We start from the raw sequence: 24,175 nt of genomic DNA, 5'->3' as shown, positions 1-24,175 counted from the left end.
CTGTGGTTTGAGACAGCATCATGTTCACTGAATCCATTTTACAAGAGACAGCTGTGCTGTGTATCTTTTGCAGCATGTGAAGCTCTCCCAGATTTCACAGGAGTGAGTGACTTCAGTCCAGATGCCCAGAAATCAAAGCTTTCTCTATAGTTACAGATGGAGCAATCTCCACAGTTTACAGAACAAAGATGTACACTTGTGCTTTCTGTACTGGGCCCATTTTAAGGGGGACTGACAGGAACAGGAGTCAAACCAAAATATAATGAACAAAGACAACATTAGATTCAAGGACTGTATAGTGTAGTGTATTGATTTGTTTAAAATATTCTGTGATCTGGTGTCATGATTACCAGATTCTGAATCTATAGAACCTGCTTGAACTCCATCGAAAAATTCTCGAGCAAACTGTACATTATCAGTACCTCTAATTCACCATTCCCATGTTGATTACTCTCCCATCAACTTGGTCAATACTTTTGTGCTAAGTGCTTTGCTAATGCATTGCTTTTGGCATGGCTTTAGACTGGTGTTTTCTCTGCTAAAGCATCACCTCTGACTGTAGCTTTTAAATAATTTCTGTGCTCTAACATCACGATGCAGTTTTGAAAGGCTTTAGTTAACTTCTAAAAGGAGATACAAACCTTCCTCAGGCTTGCATGCCTTTTAATGTGTCAGGACTGAAAGTCTGGAATTTTTTTGGTCTCCTAAAAGCAAAACATATTGTAGACAACCAGATCCTACAGTCTGTTGTTCCAAGCATAATAAGCTTCCAGTCATTCCTTCCTTAAAGGTGCCACAGATTTGTGGGTGTTAGGGTGTATAGCTCCTTGTTTTCTTTGGGTCACTTATCAGCCAGAGAACCATGGTCAGAGCCTTTGGTTATGTCTTGGCTTCTTTTGGACTACTCATTATAGTACTTGTAGCCTCCCTGAAGTGTCCTTAGTACATCTAGAAAATAGCTTTCTGTGTACAGGCATCTAAGATTTGGCAGAAAAAGAAGCGAGCAAATCAGCTCCTCTGAACAATAGCTTAGATTTATGTAGAAAATTATTACTCTGTATGAGTCTAGGCTTAGCCTAGTGCATGTTCAAATAGTTCACATGATTGAGAGAGAGGTGGCTTATGGTTTTGGGTTTGTTTTTTTTTCTTTTGAACTCATCTTGACTATTTTAGCCATGCCTTTTTCAATTATCTTCTCCTTTTTGTCCTTCAGATATGGCAGAAGGCATTTCTGCTGTTTGCCATTCCAGCAACTTCCTTTTTCATCTGTTCCCAGTTAATGTTGAGCATTAACATGAGCATCAGCAGCTGACTTCTGGGCAGATTCAACAGCCTTATTTCTCTCCCCTTTTAGGAGACTTTGAACCCAAAGCAAAATAAATTAAGGGTGTTGCAGAGATAATATCAATTATATGCTAACATTCTTCCCTCATAATGAGATATTCCGTTCCCAAATCCTATTCTTCTCAAGCTTTCATATGTGATGTGGATAGGGATAGTCAATTCAGCTAAAATTACTTGCTCCATAGAGTCTTTCAGATTTTCCATCAACTGCCTCTCTGAGGATCTGGATTTTGATCTGCAGCATTCTTTAGGGCATGTTAATTTACCTCCAAATCATTGTTTTGGTTTTTTTAAAATAAAAACCAACCAATCAAGAAAAGAAAAGATAGCAGCTCTTGATCTTGCATGTGAGAACTTACAGTAAAACATAGGAATTTTCTTCAGCTTTCTTAAATGAAATGTTTGATGGAAGCAGAGTGATTACAGTCAACACAGTGTTCTGGAATCCTTTAATATTTTGTGAACTCTGCATCATCTAAGATAGCTCTATCAAAACTTGTTGACAAAAGATACAATGAGTCTTTGAGGCAGTGTCATTGTGATGTATGTGTGCTGCAGCCTTTAGCAATTGCAACAAAAAGTTGAAACTGCAGGATTTCCCCATAGGATAAAGAACCAGTGACTGTTGTGTGCTGATTTATTTCAGGATAACAAAATGCTGATACTGTATTTGCAAAAGAAGCTTTTAGAATAATATAGAATAGATGTTTGCCTTTTTATGTCCTTGATTTTCCAAGGAAGCTTGTGTCAGAATTCAAATGGAACAGTGGGCCTTTATGTTATGCAGAAAGAACAATTTGAGAGCAGAAATTCTTTCTTCTGTCCCCCAAATCAGTTTGGAGCCACTCTAAGCAGTGCAAGTGCATGTGAATGTGCATGCAGATGTGTAAAGATTTGGTTTGGATTTGAAGGGCTGTTTTTTCCATTAATAAGGAAAATATTTGAACATTGCATATGTTACATAAATATATATCTCTAATGGAAGCACTGACAGAATTTTTATTATCTTTTCTTCTTTTCAGAGAAAATGTACATTGTTCATTTGTCATTTTAATATATGATAATTGAAAGTCCTCCTTGTTGCCATCAATAATGAAATTGCTAACTCTGTTTTTCATATATTTATTAAACTGAAATATGGTTGATGGAGTTGAAAACTTCTGACACTACTCTTGCAAAAAAGTAATCTAAGATTATCTTAGAATCTTGAATTTCTAGCCTCTAACAGAAGTCTCAGAATCAGCTGAGTTGGAAGGGACCATCAAGAACCATTGAATCCAGCTCCTGTCCCTGCGCAGGACCATCCCCAGGAGTCACACCTTGTGCCTGAGAGCAGAACAGCTGTTAAAAGAATCCTTTGTATTTTCTTTTAAAAGCCTCTGAAACATCTGGGTCATTGAATATGTAACAACACTAGTTATATTAGAGGATTTAAAAAAAGTCTGATGCTTTTTGCATTTTTTGACCTTTTTTTGGCTTAAAACTTTCAGAGTAGGAATTAGGTTAGTGCTTGTGGCTGTTACCTATTGAAACAGTTTTAACCACATGCTTTTTCCAAAGCAGTGTTCTTACCCAGTTTTGAAGCTGTTTCAGTTACCTTCCTTTTGTACACTACTTCTTCCAGGAAGGAGAAAATCCTGCAGGAATCTAGGTGTTTTATGAGCATACTGCAGTAATTTAAGATATTTTAAAACATTTTCATTTATTTCATATATAATTACACACACTGAAATTAAAATTCTCTTTATTTTGACTCTTAAAAACTTCAATACTAATTTAAGAAAATCAACATTTGCACTGTGTTGGTAGGCCACATAAACTTTACCTGAAAATTTTGGCTTTTACAGCAATACTGACTATACTGTACAATGAACCTGCCTAAATGTCATTTGTCTTCTTTTCTGATTAATGAAGAATCACTGAACCAGTTTCTACAGTGTCCAAATGGCAGCTAAATGGTTCAGTAGTAAAAGACAAAAATTAAAATAGCTGCTTGTCATTTCACATGGATGTTCCTTTGGAAAAGGCAGTGTCCTCCCTCTATTTATGTATTAATCACATGAGTTTTGAGACACATTCTTGTGTGTCTTTGTCCCTCAAACTTGATTAAAATATTTTCAAAGATCCTTATAGGCACTTAGATAAATACTTTCAAATGGTGGAAATCAATTTAGTACTTGAGTTTCAAAATACTGCTTAGCAGCTGAACTGTCACTTCTCCTATTAACTCAAGCACTGAATTGAAGTATTCACCTGTTAGGTCAAACGTGTGGATGCCTTATGACACAAAGGGAAGAAATGTACAATGTCCCAACTTGGTTTAAAAATTTCTGAATTATGGGACATTTTAGTCTTAACATAGTTCCCGTTTATTATTACAGTATGGCATATTTCAGTAATCACCATATTGATAGTCCTACAGTAAACATATAGCTAGTTACAAATTTAAAGTCTAATTTCTGCTTTTTGCTGTCTACATTTTCAGGAATAGACACATTTGCTCATTTTACACAAATATTTGCTATATTGCTTGTGGGCCAAACTAAGCATATTAGTGAGGATTCGTGTGTTTGTATATTCTTCAAAAAATAAGAAATTGTTTTTCTTCTGTGCAGTAAATTGTTTTTTTTAGCCCCATATGTTTTATTAACAATGATTAAAAGCAGCTATATTATATTTAATTTGCAGTTTCTTTACACTATAAGAGTGGATAAGAATATAAATTATACATGTAGTTTTTTTAGTTTTAATTTAGTAGTCCTTTGCAATGCAAAATTAATTTTGTTACTGTTGGAGTTGGAGCTCTAACTGTAAATTCATGTTTAGCTGTTGTAGTGAAACTTTTTTTAGCATTACACACATTAGTTTAAACACAACCTTTTACAAACTTTTTCTGGACTTATTCAGTGTAAATCAATTTCTGTAAATGTTTTAGGCAATTAATCAAGACCAAAAAGAATTGTGATTTAATTTTAGTATGTTAGCTTAAAATAATTGGAAAAATACTCAATTGTCTTTATTATATAATCTTTTTCTTCATTGTTTTTCTGGCATAACAAGCATCAGACTGTGGGTGGAAGTTCTGTCTTTCTCCTCCTCCTGATTCCCAAAGGAGCTTGCACTGCTCTTTAACTGCTTTTCCTCAGTTTTCCCGTCATCATGGCTAGCTCAAGAGGTTTCTAGCTTTCTGCATTTCCACCTCCAGTATGTGTTTTTGCTCCACTGCACTTGCAGTGCTGCAGCTGCTCCTGCCACTGTCCACTTAAAGGATATAGTGGTACTGGGTGTTCTTTATGGTGCCTTCCAACTCATGCCATTCTATGATGCTGAATATTCAGTTTAAAACCAGCAAACCCAGGTGGGCAGTGGGTGCCTGGAGTTATGTGCAATAATGGGGGAACAGGAGCTGAAGCTTCATTGCTATTAACTGGAAGTGCTGCCAGGGAAATGGTTGTTGCTCTATTGGGAATGGCGAGAAGAACGACACAGACTCTCTCGTGGAGTTGAACTGGAGAAGTTTCTCCTCGGTTTATTACCTCAGGTCTTTTTTATGGACCGATACGTGAAGAGTACAGAAAAGAAAACTCTTATTGGTTAGTAAACTAACACATTACCACATCATTGGTCAGTGGGGTACACCACACCTCGACCTTCTCTTGCAAGAAAACAAGGAACAGACAAACAGCACCTGCAACGCTGCTTTCTATCTCTGAGGATTGTTTTAATTCCTCCTTATGAATTCCCAAGCTACTTTCCCAGGCAAGACTGAGAAAGCTATGTAGCCTGCTATGTCCACAGGCACTGTGCTCCCTGCTTCACAGGTAGCATCTATAAATGGTAACATGGTCTTTAAACAGGAAATCCCACAGGTAGCAGCAGTTGTTACTCTCTAAATACACTCCCATGCTTTGCATTCTTGTGAGACGTATCAGTATCCATTCTATTTATGGAGTCAACAGCAGCTGTTTTAGGATAGCATTTACTTATTAAAAAAGTTCATTGTTGCTATCCTAAATTCCTAATATGGTTTACCTCATATGGGCCTCTTCTATGTAGGTTGTGTGAAGGCTTTCTCATAACTTTTGTTTAAACTTGTGTGGTGTCACGTTTTCAGTTGCTATAGCCTCAGACTTGCAGAATTGAGGAATCAGGGACAGTTTGGATAACGATTTGTCACCAAGAGTTCTCGCTAACTTCCTGGCTAACATCCTTTCAAGGTGGGAGATAAGATTTCCTCCCTAGTGAACAGGTACCAGCATCGGACTTAGCTATGCAGTATCTGCAGACTCAAAGTTCTGTAGCAAGAAATTAAGAACATTATGGTCATCATTAAATGCAGATTTCCCTAATGAAATACTCCTATTGCATAAATTTAAGTGAATAATTTTTACCTTATGATGGCATATGCAGTTTTATATTGAGGTTTTTTGGAAACAGCCCTTAAACTTCATGTGCTTTTGTTAGCATAATTTTGGGATGGTATCAGCTTGTTGCTCTATGTGGGTTGTTGGGTTTATTTGGGGTTTTTGGTTGGTTGGCTGGTTTTGTGGTTTTTTTGTTTTATTGTTTTTCTTTCCTGTCTCCATACACAAACAAATGTGTTAAGATATTATAGTTTAATTATAGTTAATTTTCATTTCATATTGAAAGCATGTAACAAATTCTGAAGTAATCCTTGGAGGATATAAAGATAATATGAGATTCTCTTTGTTTGCACTGAATATATTCTCAATAAAGCTATTAAAATTTAATTTAAGTTAGGAATGGTTTTAGGAATGTAAAAATGCAATGCATGTTTTGAGTTGTTCTCCCATAAAAAAATGAATAAATGTGCAGGAATTTAAATAGCTTTACTTTCCCACATATTGTCACTTAGTTAGGTGACGTGTTTCCATACTTTGCTGCCTCTAATGTTTTAATGGGTTTTTTCTCGCAGTTTTGGCAAAATTAATTGAAAAGTTCGTGTCACATCTTTCTGAAAGCAGAACAGATTGTTATTTCAGCATGGGAAGCTATAAAGGTCAGTCTCCTAATAATTTATTGCCATGCAGCCTCTTCATATTTAAATTGCCTTTCTTCTAAATGTATCTGTATCATTTTGGGGGTTGTTTAAAATGTACTTTAACAGCTCAGAAATTCATTACTTCACTGGTGGGAAATACCTCACTTTGGAGAAGAAAATGATGTGCTCGAGTGAATAAAACAGATAGTTATTAGTGATGGGCTTTCACATTTCTATGTATAATAGAAAAATGAAGATGCAGAGTAGGTGAGGGTGTGATTCATAGTATTTGTTGACACCTGTTATGGATGATTTGCAAAGCTGGTGGCTTAAATATTTAAGATGGTATAAGCAATCTGACTGACGTTTTGAAAGCCCCACAAAGATACATACTTTATATACTTTATATTGTATTAAAGGATATGTATTTATTGTCAGAGTAATCTGAGTGTTAGTTTTATACAGATATCGTGCTTACATCCAAGAATAAAGGATGAATGATAAAGCTGATTTATTCTGAATGTAATGTGTTTTAATACTTTGAAGCACAGGTAAAATTAGAATATTTAGAACCAATGTTAATATCTGCTGGAAAATGCACTTTCATTCTTCACTGTTTGTCCACAACTCTTCTCTCAGGTTGTAGTTCAGCCATTTAGAGTACTTGTTCTAACTGTGGAGAATCAAGCCTGCTTTGGGAAAGAGTCTATTATTTATACTGATATTTTACTCTCCTATCTATAGGATGCAAATATAATATCCTTGGAGACTTGGGGCCTGCCTCTGAAGTTTCAAAGCATAAAACCCCTTTAGAAATTTTCGAAGCTGTCTTTCTTTTTATGTAGTGGCCCTTACCTTTCAAAAGCTTGCTAACAGGATACCCTTAATTTCACTTGAGAATCTCTGTTTTATGAAGAAAGTTGTTGATGGCACAGTTATTTCTATCACAATTTTATATTTTCTTGAAAGATACTGGAAGTGTTTTGTCTTGTCCTGTTTTACTTTTCAACTTCTCATGAGGCATAATGAGCAATAAAATAATTCCATGGACTCACAAAGCTTGCTAATTACATATTTCTGAGACATCCTAATTCAAATAATAATTTTGGCTATTCCTTCAAAAGCTTAAAATGCTAAAACTAACTAGAGGAAGAACAAACCTCTGACTGTGCATCCTCCAAATGGATGCCTTGCCCAGAAAAGACAGCAGTCCTGTCTTCCTTAATTATGATAGCTTAGTGCTTCCAACTAATGTAAAAGATCCCTAAAGACAAACAGTAGGCCTTACGCCATTCACTTAGTCAAGTACCTTACTTTTAATCCACTCTCCTCAACTTTTTGATCAAAGCTGGGATTTAAAATACATTCAGGAAGGTTGAACCTAGATCTTTTATTTAATTGATTTCACGATGAACTACTGATTAAATGGAGGTGGCATAAACATTGCATTATTTCTCTAAAATGTAATGTCAACTCTGAAAAAAGACCAAGTTTGAAAATTCTGTGACAAGTGCATCTATTCAATTAATTATCTAGAATGAAAAATCTGAAAGAATAGATACAAAGATAACATAGTGAAAAGCTCAGTTCTTGGTTTTCTTGAGCCTTAAAGATTTTCTTTTAATGATTAACTAACTCATATTTCTTTTGGCATTTAGAAACAATATTTCTTTTTGTATTTTCTGAATGAGGGTTTTTTTTGGGTCTTATACAGGCACTATTGGACATTAATTCTGGTTAAGTTTGCCTGTTCAGTTACCAACTAAAGGCTACAACATCTGTAGGGTTGTCTAATGAACAGTTTCCATGTGCAAATGCTTTTGATAGTCCATGTGCTTTAATGAAGACAAGCTTGGAAATGGGAAAGTGAGAAGTCTTCTCAAGGGTAGTCAGTAATCTGGTGGTAAGAGGTAGGCAAAGGACTGCTGGTGACTTACTGAATTCTTTCTCTGTCAGCAACAACATTATCACAGACTTCTTTTGTGAAGAGCTCTCCAGCCCAGGGAAGGGTGTTGCTCAAGGAAACAGCACATTTCATCAAAGGTTTAATTTAACTTTTATAGAAAAATAGTTATTAAAATGTCACAGCACCTTTTCAGGCAGATATAGCAATAAGGGTTAACCAGGGAATTTAGTTTAGACCAATAAATTCATGCTGATTGACATGAAGCAAAAATCTGGCTCTAATGTGTGATCATATTCTAATTCTGCTTTGAAACAGTAAAAGGGCATGATTTTAAGAATCGATCATATAGCTAAATTTACATTCATTTTGGGTTCTTTTTTACGTCATAAAATAAACAGTATGGTCTTCCTATGAAGGAAGGTTAATGCACTTTGAGAACCGAGGTATGAATTATGCTTCCTATGTTTGTACCAAAGGGACAACAAAACACACTCAAATCTTTATCAGACCTTGTTTGTTTAAAATTAGATTTCTCACTGGTTGAATAATGATTGGCCAGATTTCTGTGCATTTGCCAAGGTTTTCTGGTAGTCCTTACGAAGCATTGCAATTTCTTCAAGGAGAATTACTGAATGCCATGTTATTTCACAGTATTGTTTTCATATTCTCCTGTAAGAGCCATCCAACCTAAATTCTAAAACTAGTTACAGACATGTTTTTTCTGTATGAGGTAAAGCTAGTGAGTTGTTAGAAGGTAATGTCTTTCTAGCTTCACATCTAAGTAAGCCAACATGAACTTGGCAATTGTGTGTATCCACCATTCTCTTACATAAATTTGGTTCTGAGAAAACCAGTTTCTAATAGTTGTTTCATTTCAATGAAGAAAAGTCACATTTTTCATGAAAGTGGATTCAGTACAGCACGTACATATTCAGCATTTATCATGTTTCCTGAAATGAGAAATTGATTATCTTAAAAAAAATGGCAGCTTTGTAAACCTGTAGCTAGTTGTAATTAGAATAACACAGTTGTCCATCTGCTATGGAGTCCCTCAGGATTTCAGTCTCTTATAAAATTTGCAAATATGGAAAAATTAGATTAGATTGGGTTGTTACCATTTTCAAGATAAGAGAGAAGGAAAAAATATCTGATAAAACACTCTGCAGTTGCAATGTTCAATTATAAACACAAATTTTACATGAAGTTTACTTTCTGCTAGCAGCAATGATACTGCTGTGACATTTATTCAGATGACCGAATCTGTGTATATGTTAATGATCTGTCTGTCTCCTTTTCTAGAATTAATAATTTCTAGCTTGCTTTTATTTTTTTCTTTCTCCTTTACAAATCCTAAAACACTGAAAACCAAATCATTGGTGTCTAGCTGTAATAGGTAATAAAATGGCAAGAAACTAGAATTTGCTGTAGTAGTAAAATTCCATAGATTATATATTAGGGATATGAAGTTCCTAAAATAAAATTCTCTTGCTCTTCTGTTAGCAAATTCCAGTTCAATATAACAGAAACACTTTGTGAAAATGTCATAGTTTTCTCAAGGTTTCGACAAACCTATTTAGAGAAACTATTCAGAGAAATGTGAAGTCATCTAATGTATTGGTGTCTTTGCTTCTTAATTGATCTCCATGGTGTGTTGCAGACTCTCCAGACTTGGGACTCCTGAAACGTTTTGTGATCAGCAGAGATTTTTTGGTGGCTCTGCTTTTGCAGATGACCTTGCAGTCAAATCCTCTGTTTCCACTGGACTTTGTCTCTGAAACAGCTCTGCTGTTCTGTGAGGACAGAACCTCAGGGATTTCAGGTCTTGGCCATGAAACTCAAATGTCATGGTGTGTTCCTTCTCCTAGATGAGGCTTAGTTCTCTGACAGAACAAAATCTCATAGGAACTTTCTGCCATTTATTGAGCTCTTAATCTTTGAGGGGCCAGGTGGGTTGGGTAACAAACTGAGAAATTTTAAAAACACCAGCGGGAAGGTATCAGTATAGAGCTGTTCAGAAGGAGCAGCAAATGAGAAATATGGGATTACATCCTGAAATTGGGCTGAAAGGGAAGGGGGTAGGAAGGGAATTCTTCCATTCTTTCTGCATCATTTGATAAATGCAGTTCTTCAAACTGTCCACCATTTTGAAGATGCTGTTATCAGAAAGCATTTTACCCATTGCCAATTTAGATAACAGGACTGAAAATGTAGTTCATTCTTAATGAAGCTGTTGCCAGAAACAGCTTGAGTATTTGTGATGATCATTATATAATGAAGTTCTAGATATGAATATTTTGGTCTTGTATTGTTATGACAAGACTACTGATGACATAACAGATACTTTTGATAGTCCAGGTGGAATTGCACATGAGATTGCCTCTAAGAAGCCATCAGCATTCTTCAGCAATTGCTCTGGGATCTTGTTTACATTGTGTCTATTCCCAGTTCAAATCCAACAAAAGTAATACTTTGCTTTGAAAAAAGGTTTTTTTATAGACAATTCTAACTGAATATGAGGTCAGACAGCCAGAAGTGTTCTAGATGAGTAGCCTGGTTACAGAGGTGACATCATGAAGAAACAGTAGCAAAATAGCAGAACAGAATATAGAGAGAAACTCATAAATTTTGCTCTGCCACAAGTCCAAATGATGTTTAAAATAGAAAACTTCCGTAAGAATGTCAGAATGAGAAAGCATAAAGATTAATATTGACTTGGGTATCTGCCAATGGGCAGGGTCAGTGTGTAGGTACTTGTTGAAAAGTAAGTGAAAACCTGCTGGTTTGTTAACAAAAATAATAAATCATAGGAAAAAAATATGAGTTTCACAATTTCAGTTTATATGGACAAAGCCATGGACTAGAAATCTGATATCAAGTATACCTATATACTTATAAGTATTTTAAAGCATTTGTGGGAATTAATGCAGGTGGCTCTGGCTATCTTGGTATTTTCAGATGTTTTCAGAATCTTTACTTAAATATTTTCTTTGAATCAAAAGTATTTTTCATCCATGGCAAGAAACCTAATCTTTCTTATTGTCACTGAAGTTAAAATTTAGCTTCCATTAGAATATTCTAACGATTATCTATATAGACATAAAACCATTTGGCCTGGACATCAGGAGTGAAAGAGCTAAACCAATAATGTGAGTGACAGCTCTAGTAATATTCTTTACTTAGGCCAAAAGGGAACCCAGTGGTGTCTTTGACAGAGTAACAGCACTTTAAACAGGGAAATAAATCAAGTATTACCCAAAGATCACCCAAGTTACATGAAATATGCTGTAAGGCTGTTTCGGCTTGGCATCCTGTCATTTCAGTATGAATGTGATGTAGCCCATTTTCTGACTCAAACATATAAAAGCTTTGTCACAGTAAGAGGGAAAATGGATAAGAACCAGTCTTTAATATAAATGACATAGTTAGTTGGAGTGTAGGCTGCTCAGAAAGAATGTCACAGGACTATGCATGGCAGCTAACTTACGCTGCTGGAGTGTTTATAGTTATAGACTGAGTTTAATAATAATAATACGTCCTTGCCTATGGGAATCGTGCCTCATGGGAGTCTCTTTTTTGTGCTCCTGAATGCCACAAAACATTTTGAAAAGTGCTGGCCATTGAGGTGCTTTCTAAGAATTTTCTTAAATTGTAAATCAGCTCCTAGGGAATTCCTATATCCTTCAAGTCACTAGTTTAATTTTGGCTTCTGTTTTACAGTGTTTTCCATTTTTAAAGAAAGAAGTGTGAAATATCTGTTCACCATAGTTTTTTTTTTCTTTAAGACAAATAAAAACGAAGCTGCCAAAGTATCTTGTTCATTCCATTTAATAATAGCCAGAGTGCTGTATCATATTAGTAATTCACGGTTCATAGAGGTGGTCTAGCCTTTGAGGATGAATGGGATTCTTATTTAGAGAACTGATTTTTCTCCATGACTTTTTGTTATAAAACCTTTTGCATTTCGAGACAGTTGTATCAGGTGTATTGAAAAATATTCGTCAAAAAACTTTTCTATAAAATTAAGTTAGTGCATTGAATCAGATGTGTGGGCATCATCACAATAGTACAGTCACAACAAGCAAGCTTTTTGTCCATGGATTACAATATGCAGTATTTAAATATTCCACTTGTTTTTCATAGCATTTTTCTAAGTTTAATGGAGCATTTAAGGTTTCTAGGTCCAGTTTTTAATCAGTGGGAAGTAGTCCTTTGAGTATTCTAAATGACTTTGCAGTGTTCTTAAGCCTACTCTTTCCAGTTTAAGTGAAAAACAAAAGAGAAAATAAAAACTTTTGACCCGTGACAAAGAAGCACAATTTGTGGATTAGCAGAGTACGGAGCTGTAATTATGTCGAATACAGTGGTATCTGAAAGCAAGAGGTTTTGCCTTGATAGGATACTGTGTGATAGAGAATTATTATTCAATCCAGACTTCAAGTTAATTTTATTTTCCTTCACAATACAGAGGAAAATATCAGAGGGAGGTGTGGTGGGGAAAAAAGCCCTTTCCAGCCACTAAGAAATTGTTACAACAGAGGAGAAAAGTTAATGAAAATCAGTGAAGTGAGTTGTATTCTTTCAATGTTAATGGACAATGAGCATTCAGTACTTGTTGTAAACTCTTACAGAATGGATACTGGACTCACACAGTGGGTTGTGATACAGCTTTTCCTCATTGCACCCTTGCTGGCCTGGGACACCTGCATTTCCACCTCAAAATGGAAGCAGGACTGCATTGGAGCTTAGAGCTCATTGTTTTCCTTGCCCTCTGCTGCCATTATACCTGGTGGTGTTAGGACTGAATTAGTCATTAGCCATAGCAAACTCATTTAAATTCCCCTTATTTTCTAGGATGTATATATGCCTCTTGCCTTCCTACTTGCACACACAAACTTGAAAATGAATTGATTTAGTTTGGCAATTGCAGCCTGAGTAAACAGGTAACTTGGAACAAGAGCTGTTAGAAGTTATGAATATTTCAGTTATTTCTGTGGGATTTTAACTGAAATGCCCTGTGAATTTATATGTATTCTTCCAAAGATTGCTCTGCTGGTGTGCTATGCAAAAGATATTTGAACTTCGGTTTTTGGATTGCAAAAAACCTCTCTGATGTGGGTTTACTGTTTCAGTCCCACCAGATTATTGAATAAGATCATTTTACTCTAAGAGCAGTTGATTTTTATTATGTATAATGTCAAAGGTATAAGGTTAATTTCTCACAATCATAACACTTAAATTATTGCTCATTGTCAAAATTATAAAATAGAATGGGGTTTTATTCTTTCCATACTTCCTCTGCTGAATTTTATTGCTTCATTCTTGAGTGTGATTTTGCTATATTATTTTCTTCATAAAAATTTTAACCTACCTCATCTCATATGACTAGACAGAATCTTCCTTTTGGTGTTTTTTTGTTTGTTTGTTTTGCAGTTTTTTGTTTTGTTTGGTTGAGGGATTTTTGGGGGGGTTTTGTGGTTTTGTTTGTTTGTGTTTTTTGTTTTGTTCTTGTTTTGGTGGGGTTTTTTGGTTTGGTTTTGGTTTTGTTGTTTGTTTGTGGTTTTTTTGCCTTTGAGTCCTTTCCTCTCTGAACTTGTAACTATTTCATCTTTAATACCTTAGTCCCTGTTTGTGTGCCAGGAAAATAGGGTGTTTACCAACATGAATAACCAGGGAATCCTTCACTTTGATTTCTCTGTCTGAGGATATAGAAAAAATACATAAGAAGTTACTGTGTGATCTACTTAATTATATTTTTACATTTATCATTTACATGAATATAATAACTGCTGCTCATGTCAATTATTTACATTTTTAACAAATGTTGTCAGTTAATAAGGGTTTTCATTTGTTACATTTCCTGCTGGTTTTTTTAGTGGCACTTTCAAAGAAGTATATTAAAGGTTTATTCCCTCAGCTTTGTAACTCATAATTATTAGACTTCATTATTAGACTTCATTATTAGACTTCAATTTTTATCTGTGGTATAGTTATCTTAGATGATAACATGTACCTTATAGGGAAAATGCCCATTTAAAATTTAATTTAGAATTTAATATTTTGAGCAAATTCAACATCAGTGGTAATAAATAAATCATTATTTATTAATTTTTTTAAATTAATTTAAACAACTGCAGAAAATGGAGTATATTTTACTGTATGAAAAAATGCATGTAAATACAGGATTTAATTAATTTTTAAATCATTTAGTTCTAGAGTTTCCTGTGATTCATATCGAAATAGAACTTTATTAACAAAAGTTGGAATTGCAGCTAGGAAATTTTAAGGCCTCTGGAATGGAAGAAAGTGGATTAGAGTAGGCTGCCTTCTCTGATTTCTAGGCTGGAAAGGATAAAATTCTGCTAAGATATGGGGATGGAAAAAATGTCTGTTGCTGTAAATCTATTGATAACTGTCATGATAACCATACTGACCATGAATATTTCCTTATAAAGAGGGTGATTTTCATTTCAAAAAATGTCTGTGAAGAATGCAGATTCTTTATGAATCCTTTCCAAACACTACCAAAATTTGAACAGGAAACAGTTCTCCAGAACTGGTATTCATACACAGAAAGAGCTTTACATTAGCATTCAGTTTCTTATTTCTTATGATACTTTATTTAATTTATTTTCTTTTGTTTTAGCCATGGATGCAGATGTGAAGAAAGAAAATCTTTCATCTGTGCAGCAGCTTGGTGTTGAAATGACAGTCAGGTACATGGTATTAAAATATTTCCCTGGAGTATTTCTAGGATTTGTTTGATTTTCATGGAATGGCTTTAATAATACTTAATCCATCAACTCATTGCTTTATACCATTTAAATCTAAGATAAACTTTAAGAAAATGAATTCTAACTGGAATTGAATAAGGTATTAGTACATAATTAAATTACCTTTACAGTTTATGTATGTTATTATCCTCTATTTTTGTAAAGACTAATTGTAATGTGCTAGTAAGATTTACCATAAATTTGCATTATCCTGAATTATGTGTCTTTTTTTCCCTCACATTACTTCTCTAAATGGTTCTGTTTAGCTAAGCTTAGTTATATGCCATTTAAACAATTATTTGGCTGGTAATTTGCAGAGTTGTGATGATGGAAAAGCTTAGATGTCTGTATTTCTACAGATTGCTATATTTAGCATTAATGTTTGAATTCTGGTTATAATAATTACACATACAATAATTATATAAAATTCTAAATATTGTGCAGGAAGAAATGGAGTTGTGTGTGTTAGAATACTTGTTCCTCCCCAGCCCAGTCTCTTAAAACTGAACTAAAGGGAATTTGGATGAGGATTTGTAACAATGAGCAGTAGATGGTTGCTGTGTATCCTTTCTAGATAGAGCATAAAAAGTTATATCTACAGCATAGTTTTAGTGATGAACAATTTTATGACAGCTTAACTTTTAAATAAAGGTTTATTAAATATGAGTTCTTCTTTTTAGGAATTTTAAAAATATGTAATCTTTAAAGAGGGTTTTTTTTTTAACTTTTTGAAATAGATATGGAAAATACTTAAACTTGCTAAAAGAAGATGCTGAAAATGGGCTGTGTTTCGTGTTAATGAATTGTGAGGAGTTTCTGAAACAACAGCAAAGAACTGTGGTATCTTCACTTCATATCCTTTCCTGATGGTATAAGTTCTATAGTCTTCTAATTTCAGTGGAATTTGACCTCCTGGTTTGTAGTTTTAATAGAGATGTAGGTGTGTAACATTTATGGAATTAATTTTTTTTAAAAGAACACTTTTACTTTGGACTTTTTTTAAGTTAAGTGCATACCAAATGCACTCAAGAAAATATTCACCATTTTGGTTCCCATACTTTCTTAGAAGTGCAAACCTCATTCATTTTTGTCATCAACTGTTTTGGAGTGGGATCTCATCTTTGAATGTGATAAAGAGCCTGCAGCAATGTACCTTTGAACATTAATGAGTATTTCTGGTACGCTAACAATCCTAACACTGTTAATGATACTGCACATATAAGCGTAATAAGTGTGATAAGAAGATGTAGTCTGATCATCAGGAGCAATTAGACTTCTGGTTCTTTTGGATCTACTGTGGAATTTCTTGTGAAAAATATAAAACAGATAACAGCTTTTCAACAAGCTTTGCTATATTCTTTTCTGTTGGATTTGCATACCACTATTAAATTATACTTCAGGTGTATTAAGTCAAATGTGCCAAATCTCATTTTAAGGCTTTTCTTTTACTTTTTTTTTTTCAATAATTTTAACTCCTGTTTTATTCCTCCACTATTCTCCTTTCTTGCACTTTATAAGCACACTTGTTTTGGTGCAGGTTTTTTTGCATTGGCTTGCTTTTTATTTACTTTTATTGATTTGTCTTGAATACATATGGACTGAAAAAAATTAGTATATGGGGAAAACAGCTTAAATTTTTTCTCTTAATTCAGTTTGAGAGACAACTGTGTCTTGATGATACCTTCTGTGTAGCTCTGCTCCCCCTGGCTTTGTCTAACAACCCAGCTCCCATCTCTGTATGTATGGGCCTGGGAAGAAGGAAAGCTGTGGTTGATGCAGGAGAGTGAGGAGGAGATCTCTGCCCAAGTTCCTTAACCTTCCCATTCAGGCTGCTTGCAGGAGCACTATGTAGGTTATGACTGGTTTGCATCTTCTATTTTCCTCATAATGTCAGGGGACAGGGAGAAGACACTGACGTTTCTTCAGCAATTTTCACAACTTCTTGTTTCAGCATTTCTCTGGCTACCAAGACTGCATTTATCCGTAAGAATTTATAACCTATTTCTTTCTGAAAGGCTCCTTTTGGAAGTTTACAAATGAGACTTTATTAATCTCCCTAGTTTGTTTTTTTTGGGTTTCCTTGTTTGTTTTTGTTTGTTTGTTTTTGTTTGTTTGTTTTTGTTTGTTTTTTAGATTTATTTTTTTTTTAATGTATTATATTTTCCTTTAGGCCCCCTAGCTAAATACATGACCCTGAAAAATTCATGGGATAATGTAGGTCTGTTATTGGGTCAAATTTTTGTTTAAAAGGAGAGAAGTAGCAGGTAGACTAATAGAAAGACAATGATTATGAATTTTAAAGCTGGCAGTAAAACGAACTTCGTTAGTGGCATTAAATTCCGTGTGGAGGTTGTGATACTGCTGAATGACTTTTTATTTTAATTATTAGTTCAGTAAGAGAGCAAGTCCATCCATCTGATTTTTTGATTTTTTTTTTTTGGTGACACTTTTGAAATTTACATAATACATTTGAGTATATTTAGTACGTTTTAAAAATTACTGCAAAAATACTCTATGATTGACAATTTTAAATTACCAGTATTCTGAATTGAGGTTGTACTATAGGAAACATCATTTCTATCTTTCATTATGTGTCTTCACAGCTATTTAAAATAAAACCCTTTGTACATTTTCATGTTGTCTTGAATGTTTTGAACATAAACCCTAAACTATAGTCTCTATCAGAGAACTCTGGGGTACAAGAAACACAGATTAGATTCTGTACTTCTACATGGAGGCTTCTGTAGTAATACCAAGTGATCTGTCTTGTCACCAGAAGAGAGGATGGTATCGGTCCATTCAGCACTGAGTCTGGCCTGAGGTTGTTCCAGCATCATGAAATTGGTGTTGAAATTTGTTTCATTGTGCAAGTGCTGAAAAACCACTGGTGCCAAGGGTAACTGGAACTGGGAATTGATATTCAGAGCCTTCCACAGTGATAAAACCTCTGCTCCTTTTGCTGCACGTAATAGAATTTCATTCATACCATCCACACATACTGCAAAGATATGTGCACTAATAAAACAACTTCAAATATCATGGAAGTTCTACTCCACCACTAAATGGAGGAAGAAATCCAACAGAAATCAGTCTTTTTTTTCCCCTTTGTTCTCCTGCTTAAAATATAACAGCAATTTCTCCATCCCTGTTTTGACAGTTAAAGCCTGTATACAATAAGGAACTAGACTGCAAATGCACAGTAACAATGAAGATATATTTATTAACACTTTTCTTTAGTTACCCACATATTTTTCTTGATGGAAGTACAACCTATTTTGTTTATGCTGTTTGCTGTCTCTAAAATTATCAGAATTACTTATCTTACATATGAAAGTTCATATTTTTACATATTCTTCACAGCAAGATATTAAAAAACAACACATTTCTGTAGTCTGTAATCCTGTTCCTCAATTTTGTTGTTGATGATGATGTTGTTGTTATTGTTAACCAGATGCACCTGCCTGTTACAACAGTGGAATATGGCATCCACCCAGTCTATTTTTGCAGTGCCCACCATGTTGAAATGTTGCTGAAAGCTGAGTTGCCTCTTGTCTGTTCAGCCTTCCGCATGTCTGGTTTCACTCCATCCCAGGTAACCAATCAAAATGTATTAAAGTATCATCAATCTATTGACTTAAATCTACAAAATCAAGAACACTGAGGAACCACTGTCCATTTTTCCTAAATGGCACTTGTGTGGTGGTTATAAAACAGGGTAAGAGATAAGAACATGTAATGACTTAGAGCATCTGAAAATAGAAAGTAACTGACTCATAGAATAATACCAGTGTTCTCGAGCTGATGACCTTTTATTACATGTTCATGCAGAAAAATTGCTAAAAATAATATCTACTAAATTCTCATATTTAGCATTTAAACAGAATATCTAATTTCCTGAAATAATTATCACAATTTACCATGGGAGAGAAATGAGTAATTTTTAGTAGTTACATACTAGGAAGCACTTCCTGTGATATTAGAGAAAAAATAATTTTATATGAGCTATTACAAACAGGTAACACACTATTCTTTCATATTAAAGAGGTGTTACAACAGAAGAATATCTATAACACCAACTTTCATTTTGCTTACAAACAATTGTTTGGTAGTATGGAAAGCTATGGATGAAGCATTGTAAAGATTGCATTCATGATGAAGGGTAAAGAGCTCCATGCAGTGAGTTAGATTGTCTGTGCAAAGGACATCTCACCAGTGAGAAAAGGCATTGCTGTGCCAGGCAAGAAAAATACTTTTCATCTTATGCCTTTAAAATTCCTTTTTGCTGCAAGATTTCCAGCAGAAGAGACTTTTTAATGGGGGCAGATGCCAGTGTGGTACAAACATTGCTTTAAGTAGTCAGCTTGGAGTTTGGTTTTTGAGGAGAGAAGAGTAGCAGATAAAGGAATTTATCTCAGCATAGGAATAAGGTGCTTGTAATAAGGTTCCTGTTTTGAGATGAGGAAAACACATGGGGACAAGCACTCCACCAGCTACTCTTGTGCAAGTTACACTGTTTTTTAATTGTGTAAACTTAGTAATAGTCTAGATACTGTTCTAAACTGCTAGCAAGGATTTTTTTCATTTATTTAATGAGTTACTGAAATGCCACTTGTGGGTGCCACTGTATCTTCTGTGTGATTTTGCAGTTCTTCTGCAGCATTTGAAACAAAGTTTGAACTGTGGAAAGAGTTCTAATGTATTTAAGTGATTGTGTGCTTCAATAAATACCCCAAAACAGATTTACTGCCATACTATATTTGTTGTCATCTAATTAGAATTGGGGTAATTCTGCTGTGTATTTTTAAACACTTTAAGGAATGATTAGAAGAAAATTTGTGGCTAGAACCAAATGAAATGTGCATTATACCTCTTAATACGTTGTAATTTAGAACAGGGCAAAGGAGTCACTGTGTTCGTACTCACTTCATTAAATGAAAGTGTGTCGTTGAGAAGGGCCTAACATTCATTTATAATGCAGAGAAGTACTTTAATTAAAAGGAAAACCCACATTGAACATGCCTTCATCACTGTCATACCCTTTAGGCCACATTTAAAACAAAATCTTGAAAAAAAATCACTTTTGCTTTCATTGGTATTTGAGTTTCAACCTCAGGAGGTGCCAGAATATACTCGTACAAGTGAGATGCATGGATATAGGGTGTTATGTCGGTGTTATACCTAGTCAAACTCACTAGGAGTCTGTTCAGAGGCTCTGCATTAAAAAATGGTGAATCTTGGCTTCTTTTGTACTTTATCCCTTTTGTTTTCACACCTGGGGTAATGTCATAGGGAAAAGGTTCTCTAATATAGAAAAGAGATAAAGCTGATTGATTATGACTGAATGTATAGAATGATTTAATTATATGCAATTTCATTCTCATCTAGATCTGTCTGCAATGGATAACTCAGTGTTTCTGGAATTACATGGACTGGAGTGAGATCTGTCACTACATTGCCATATGTATTTTCCTTGGTCCTGATTATCAAATATATATGTGTATTTCTGTGTTCAGACACCTACAGCAAGACATCCTGAAGCACACAGAGGCCCGAGATCTTCAGGTTTTTCTGAAAGTAAGAGTTTCTTAATTTTTCAACTGCTGAGAAGAAGCAAACCTCTGAATACTGAGGATATATACATTACTTAATCTGAAACTCTTACTGAATTTCACTCAGTCGTTTTAAATGAGTGAAATAATACTTTAATTTAATTTGTTCCCTGGAAGGAAATTATGTATAGTATTTTCTAGAAAATAGCTTTCCTGCATTTTGGAATGAGAGATTTCCTTCATGAGCAAAGAAAATAGGCACATTAAGTCATGAGAGCATTTGATTCAGTTCTCTGTATGTGGGCTCAATCTCATTGAACGACATGCTCTCCAGAATGGTGGGTTTGCACTGTGGTCTCTTGCTGAAGCTTGTAGAGACGTGGCACAAAGCTGAGCAAGCTGGTAGTTTGAAGAAATACCAATTACTATATTACCAGCCTCACAATTTCATATTATTTCCCGATTATAAATCATGTTTGGGTCTGGGATTTTTTGAAGGGTAATGCATAGCTGTAGCTGTAGTCATAAATAGATACGGTATCCTACTCATCTTCACAGGGATATTTTTGTCTTTTTCTCTGGTCTTTTTTCACCTGTCGAAAATTTTTTGAGAACTAGATATCTGCATCATAGTCTGCCCTAAGGATAATAGTTTTCTAACTGGTTTGCATCCAACTTACGTGTTCTTAAATACGGAAAAACCTCAGCCCGATCAGCTTCCTTGAAAATGTTTGGTACACAGTCTAATGAATGTATCCACAGTCTAATTGAATGTATTGTTCTGTTTTCCCTGATTTTGGATGTGTCTTAAAAATCTTGTATATCTTGATGGCATTATTGGATAGAATATGTAAAATATTGAAGAGAGAATTCCTATTGCAACATGCAGTATAAATAGACTAAAGTTTTGGCATGGTATTGTTAAATTAATGAGAAAAGAATGTAAATTAATGCAGTACTGGAATATTTGCAATTTATTGAGTGACCACTGCGGAAAAAAATGAGCATACTTAACTCGCCCTCCTGTAAGTCTTAATTAATTGAAACTAAAAAAAACCCAAAAAAACAGGAACTGTAGAATAGTTTGGATTGGAAGGAACCTTAAACATCATCTAGTTCCAATACATCTTCCACTACACCATTGAACCTGGCCTTGAACACTTCTAGAGTTTTCCACAACTTCTTTTCAGTGCCTCACCATCCTCACAGTAAAGCTCTTCTTCATACCTAATCTAAACCTACCTTCTTTGAGTTTGAAACCATTCCCCCTTGTCCTCTCTCTACATGCCATTTAGTTCCAGATATATGTATGTATATATATATATATGTATATATATATAAAATTTTATATTCTACTGTAGTCAGCCTTCTCACAGTATATGAAGAGCAACTTGGAAGGTAAAATCTTACTTTCACTTGCTTCTGTGTAGAGGAGAAGAAATATAGAAACTATTTTGAATTCCTGTTCAGATGTCAAAGTGCAGTTTTCCAAGCCTGAGCAGATGCTCTCAAGAGAATTCTGTTTAGCAGAGATTCACAGTTAATACTCCAGAGGTACAGCTTATGTCCACAGAGACTGGCTCCAGAGAGTTTTTTTGCAGCACATGCTGTCAGCAACAGTAATACTGATTAGTAGATGATGAGTACGCAACAGCAACAAATTAACCCTTTTTACCTAACCATTCTTTAGGATCCTGTGTTCTGTGGTGCATCTTCCTTATCCTTCCAATATAGTAGCCATGAGGAGGAACATTACCTGTTTGTTTCCTGAGGACACTTTATTCTACTGTGTTTTGGAGTTAGTAAGAATTATTCACTTGTAGTGGTACAGAACAGTTTATTCTACTTTTATTTAAGCACTTCAGAAAGCTCTTCTTTTATCAATGATTTTAAAAATACACATCTATTGTTTTTCTTTAGAATCTAGCTGGATATAAAAGCCACACTTATAAACTTATGCCATGTGCTGATGTAGAAATCTTCTTTCAAAAGAGTATTTTAATACCTGACTTTCTCTTAAAGCTTACTTTGTTTTGCTTAAAAATCTTCAATGAAATATTCTCCAAAAATGAGGTAAACAGTGTCCCCATGCAAGTGCGTTTAGAAAAAAAACTGCCTGGAAGCAAATAATGCCAAATCTATATTCCGAAATAAAACATAATAAAACCCATTTTAAACAGCCAGGCTCTAACAATCAGAACAAAATGAGGTATCTTTAGAAGCTTGGAATTGATTAAATTTGAGTTGTACTTTTTTTTTTTTCCGTAGCTAATAAATGCTTTCTATGTGTATTTGTGCAGGAGGAAGCACTGCATGGATTTCGAGTGAGTAATTATTTAGACTACATGGAAAGCTTGGAGGAGCTCTACAGACCAATGCTGCTGAAAGACATGAAGACCATAAGAGCACAGAATACATAGATGAAGCAAACAAGCACTTTATTTTACAGTTTTGATTAAATCCTTTAAAAGGATGCTGATTGATTGATTGATTGACTGATACATCAGTCTCTCCTAAAATCTACCAGGCTGTTGAAATGTACATACTGTAAAATAAATGAGGGGTTTTCATAATATAGTTTTTCAATAAGACATAGCCTACTTTTGATAACCAGATTTTCCCAGACAGGATATGTGCACAGCCTCATTTTCAGTTAGCAGAAGGCAGCTTCAGAAGCCACCTGTAGTATGCTGAAGTGTCTTCCTTATAAAGCCTTGAACCTGTTCTCAACTCATTTTCTCTTTGTCATCTCCTTGTAGCACCATCCTAAAGCTTTCATATTTTGCTCAGGTCTGACAAATGGATTTATTTTTTATATCTAGGAATAACTGCTATTGCGTATTCATATGCATGAAAGGTCAACAAATGAAAATGAAATTATCTGTTCCAACTTTGTGCATAATGTTGAGCAAATGGGATGTTCAAATATATGCATTGAAAAAAGACTTGTTATTCCTGTCTTTTTTAAAAAAAATAATTTTATGTAATAAAGTATTATTAGCCTTTGTTCTGAATGAAGTTAGAATCTTTAAAAATTATTATTTGGCTAAAAAAGAAAATACTATGTTTTTTCAACACATGTAGTAACTTTTTCTTTACAGAATGTCCAGAATCTCAAAATATTTTGATTAGAAATTAATGATAAAATAAGTGTTTTGGAAGTCCAATGGAAACCACAAATGTTGAATTTAGCTTTATCCAATATTGTTACCACATTCCTGGGAGACAAACTAAACATTACTGCAAAGTTCCTGAAAAACAACTTTTCTAGATAAAATGGATATATACATGAATTGAGCACATACTCAAATTCAAATTAGAAAACACATTAGAACCTGCAGTGAAATTTCTGAAATGATATGCAACCTAAGAGTGAACACTGACAAAGGTTTTGCCACTAACTTCTACTTTCCTGACTCTGCATTTCATGAGTTCACAAGTTTAGCTTTTTTCCCGTCTAGCAAAGATATGTTTAAAATATTTTTGCACTTTTGTGAACTGTGTTAGCTCACCTACATGAATAAAAGAGGCTGGCAAGTACGAGGAGGGAATTATGATGAGAACCGATAGAACCAAGTGTTTGCCTGACACTGAGGCCAGTGAA

At 34.6% G+C, this 24,175-nt stretch overlaps 1 protein-coding gene across 2 annotated transcripts in view; it reads left to right on the top strand.

Annotated features, from left to right (window-relative positions):
- TBC1D32 (TBC1 domain family member 32) overlaps positions 1-23,571 on the top strand; it is a 76,001-nt gene extending 52,430 nt beyond the window's left edge. For both annotated transcript variants that reach the window (XM_058836815.1, XM_058836814.1), the window contains exons 28-34: positions 6,281-6,364; positions 14,896-14,965; positions 15,760-15,875; positions 16,851-17,005; positions 18,474-18,614; positions 20,408-20,596; positions 22,872-23,571. In XM_058836815.1, the coding sequence (XP_058692798.1) occupies positions 6,281-6,364; positions 14,896-14,965; positions 15,760-15,875; positions 16,851-17,005; positions 18,474-18,614; positions 20,408-20,596; positions 22,872-22,991 (875 nt within the window). In that variant the 3' untranslated portion in view covers positions 22,992-23,571. The remainder of the gene's footprint in view (positions 1-6,280; positions 6,365-14,895; positions 14,966-15,759; positions 15,876-16,850; positions 17,006-18,473; positions 18,615-20,407; positions 20,597-22,871) is intronic.
- Positions 23,572-24,175: the final 604 nt, after the last annotated feature.

Source organism: Poecile atricapillus, chromosome 3 (assembly GCF_030490865.1).
Source record: "Poecile atricapillus isolate bPoeAtr1 chromosome 3, bPoeAtr1.hap1, whole genome shotgun sequence".
NCBI lineage: Eukaryota > Metazoa > Chordata > Aves > Passeriformes > Paridae > Poecile > Poecile atricapillus.
This window is presented reverse-complemented; position numbering and strand designations above follow the sequence as displayed.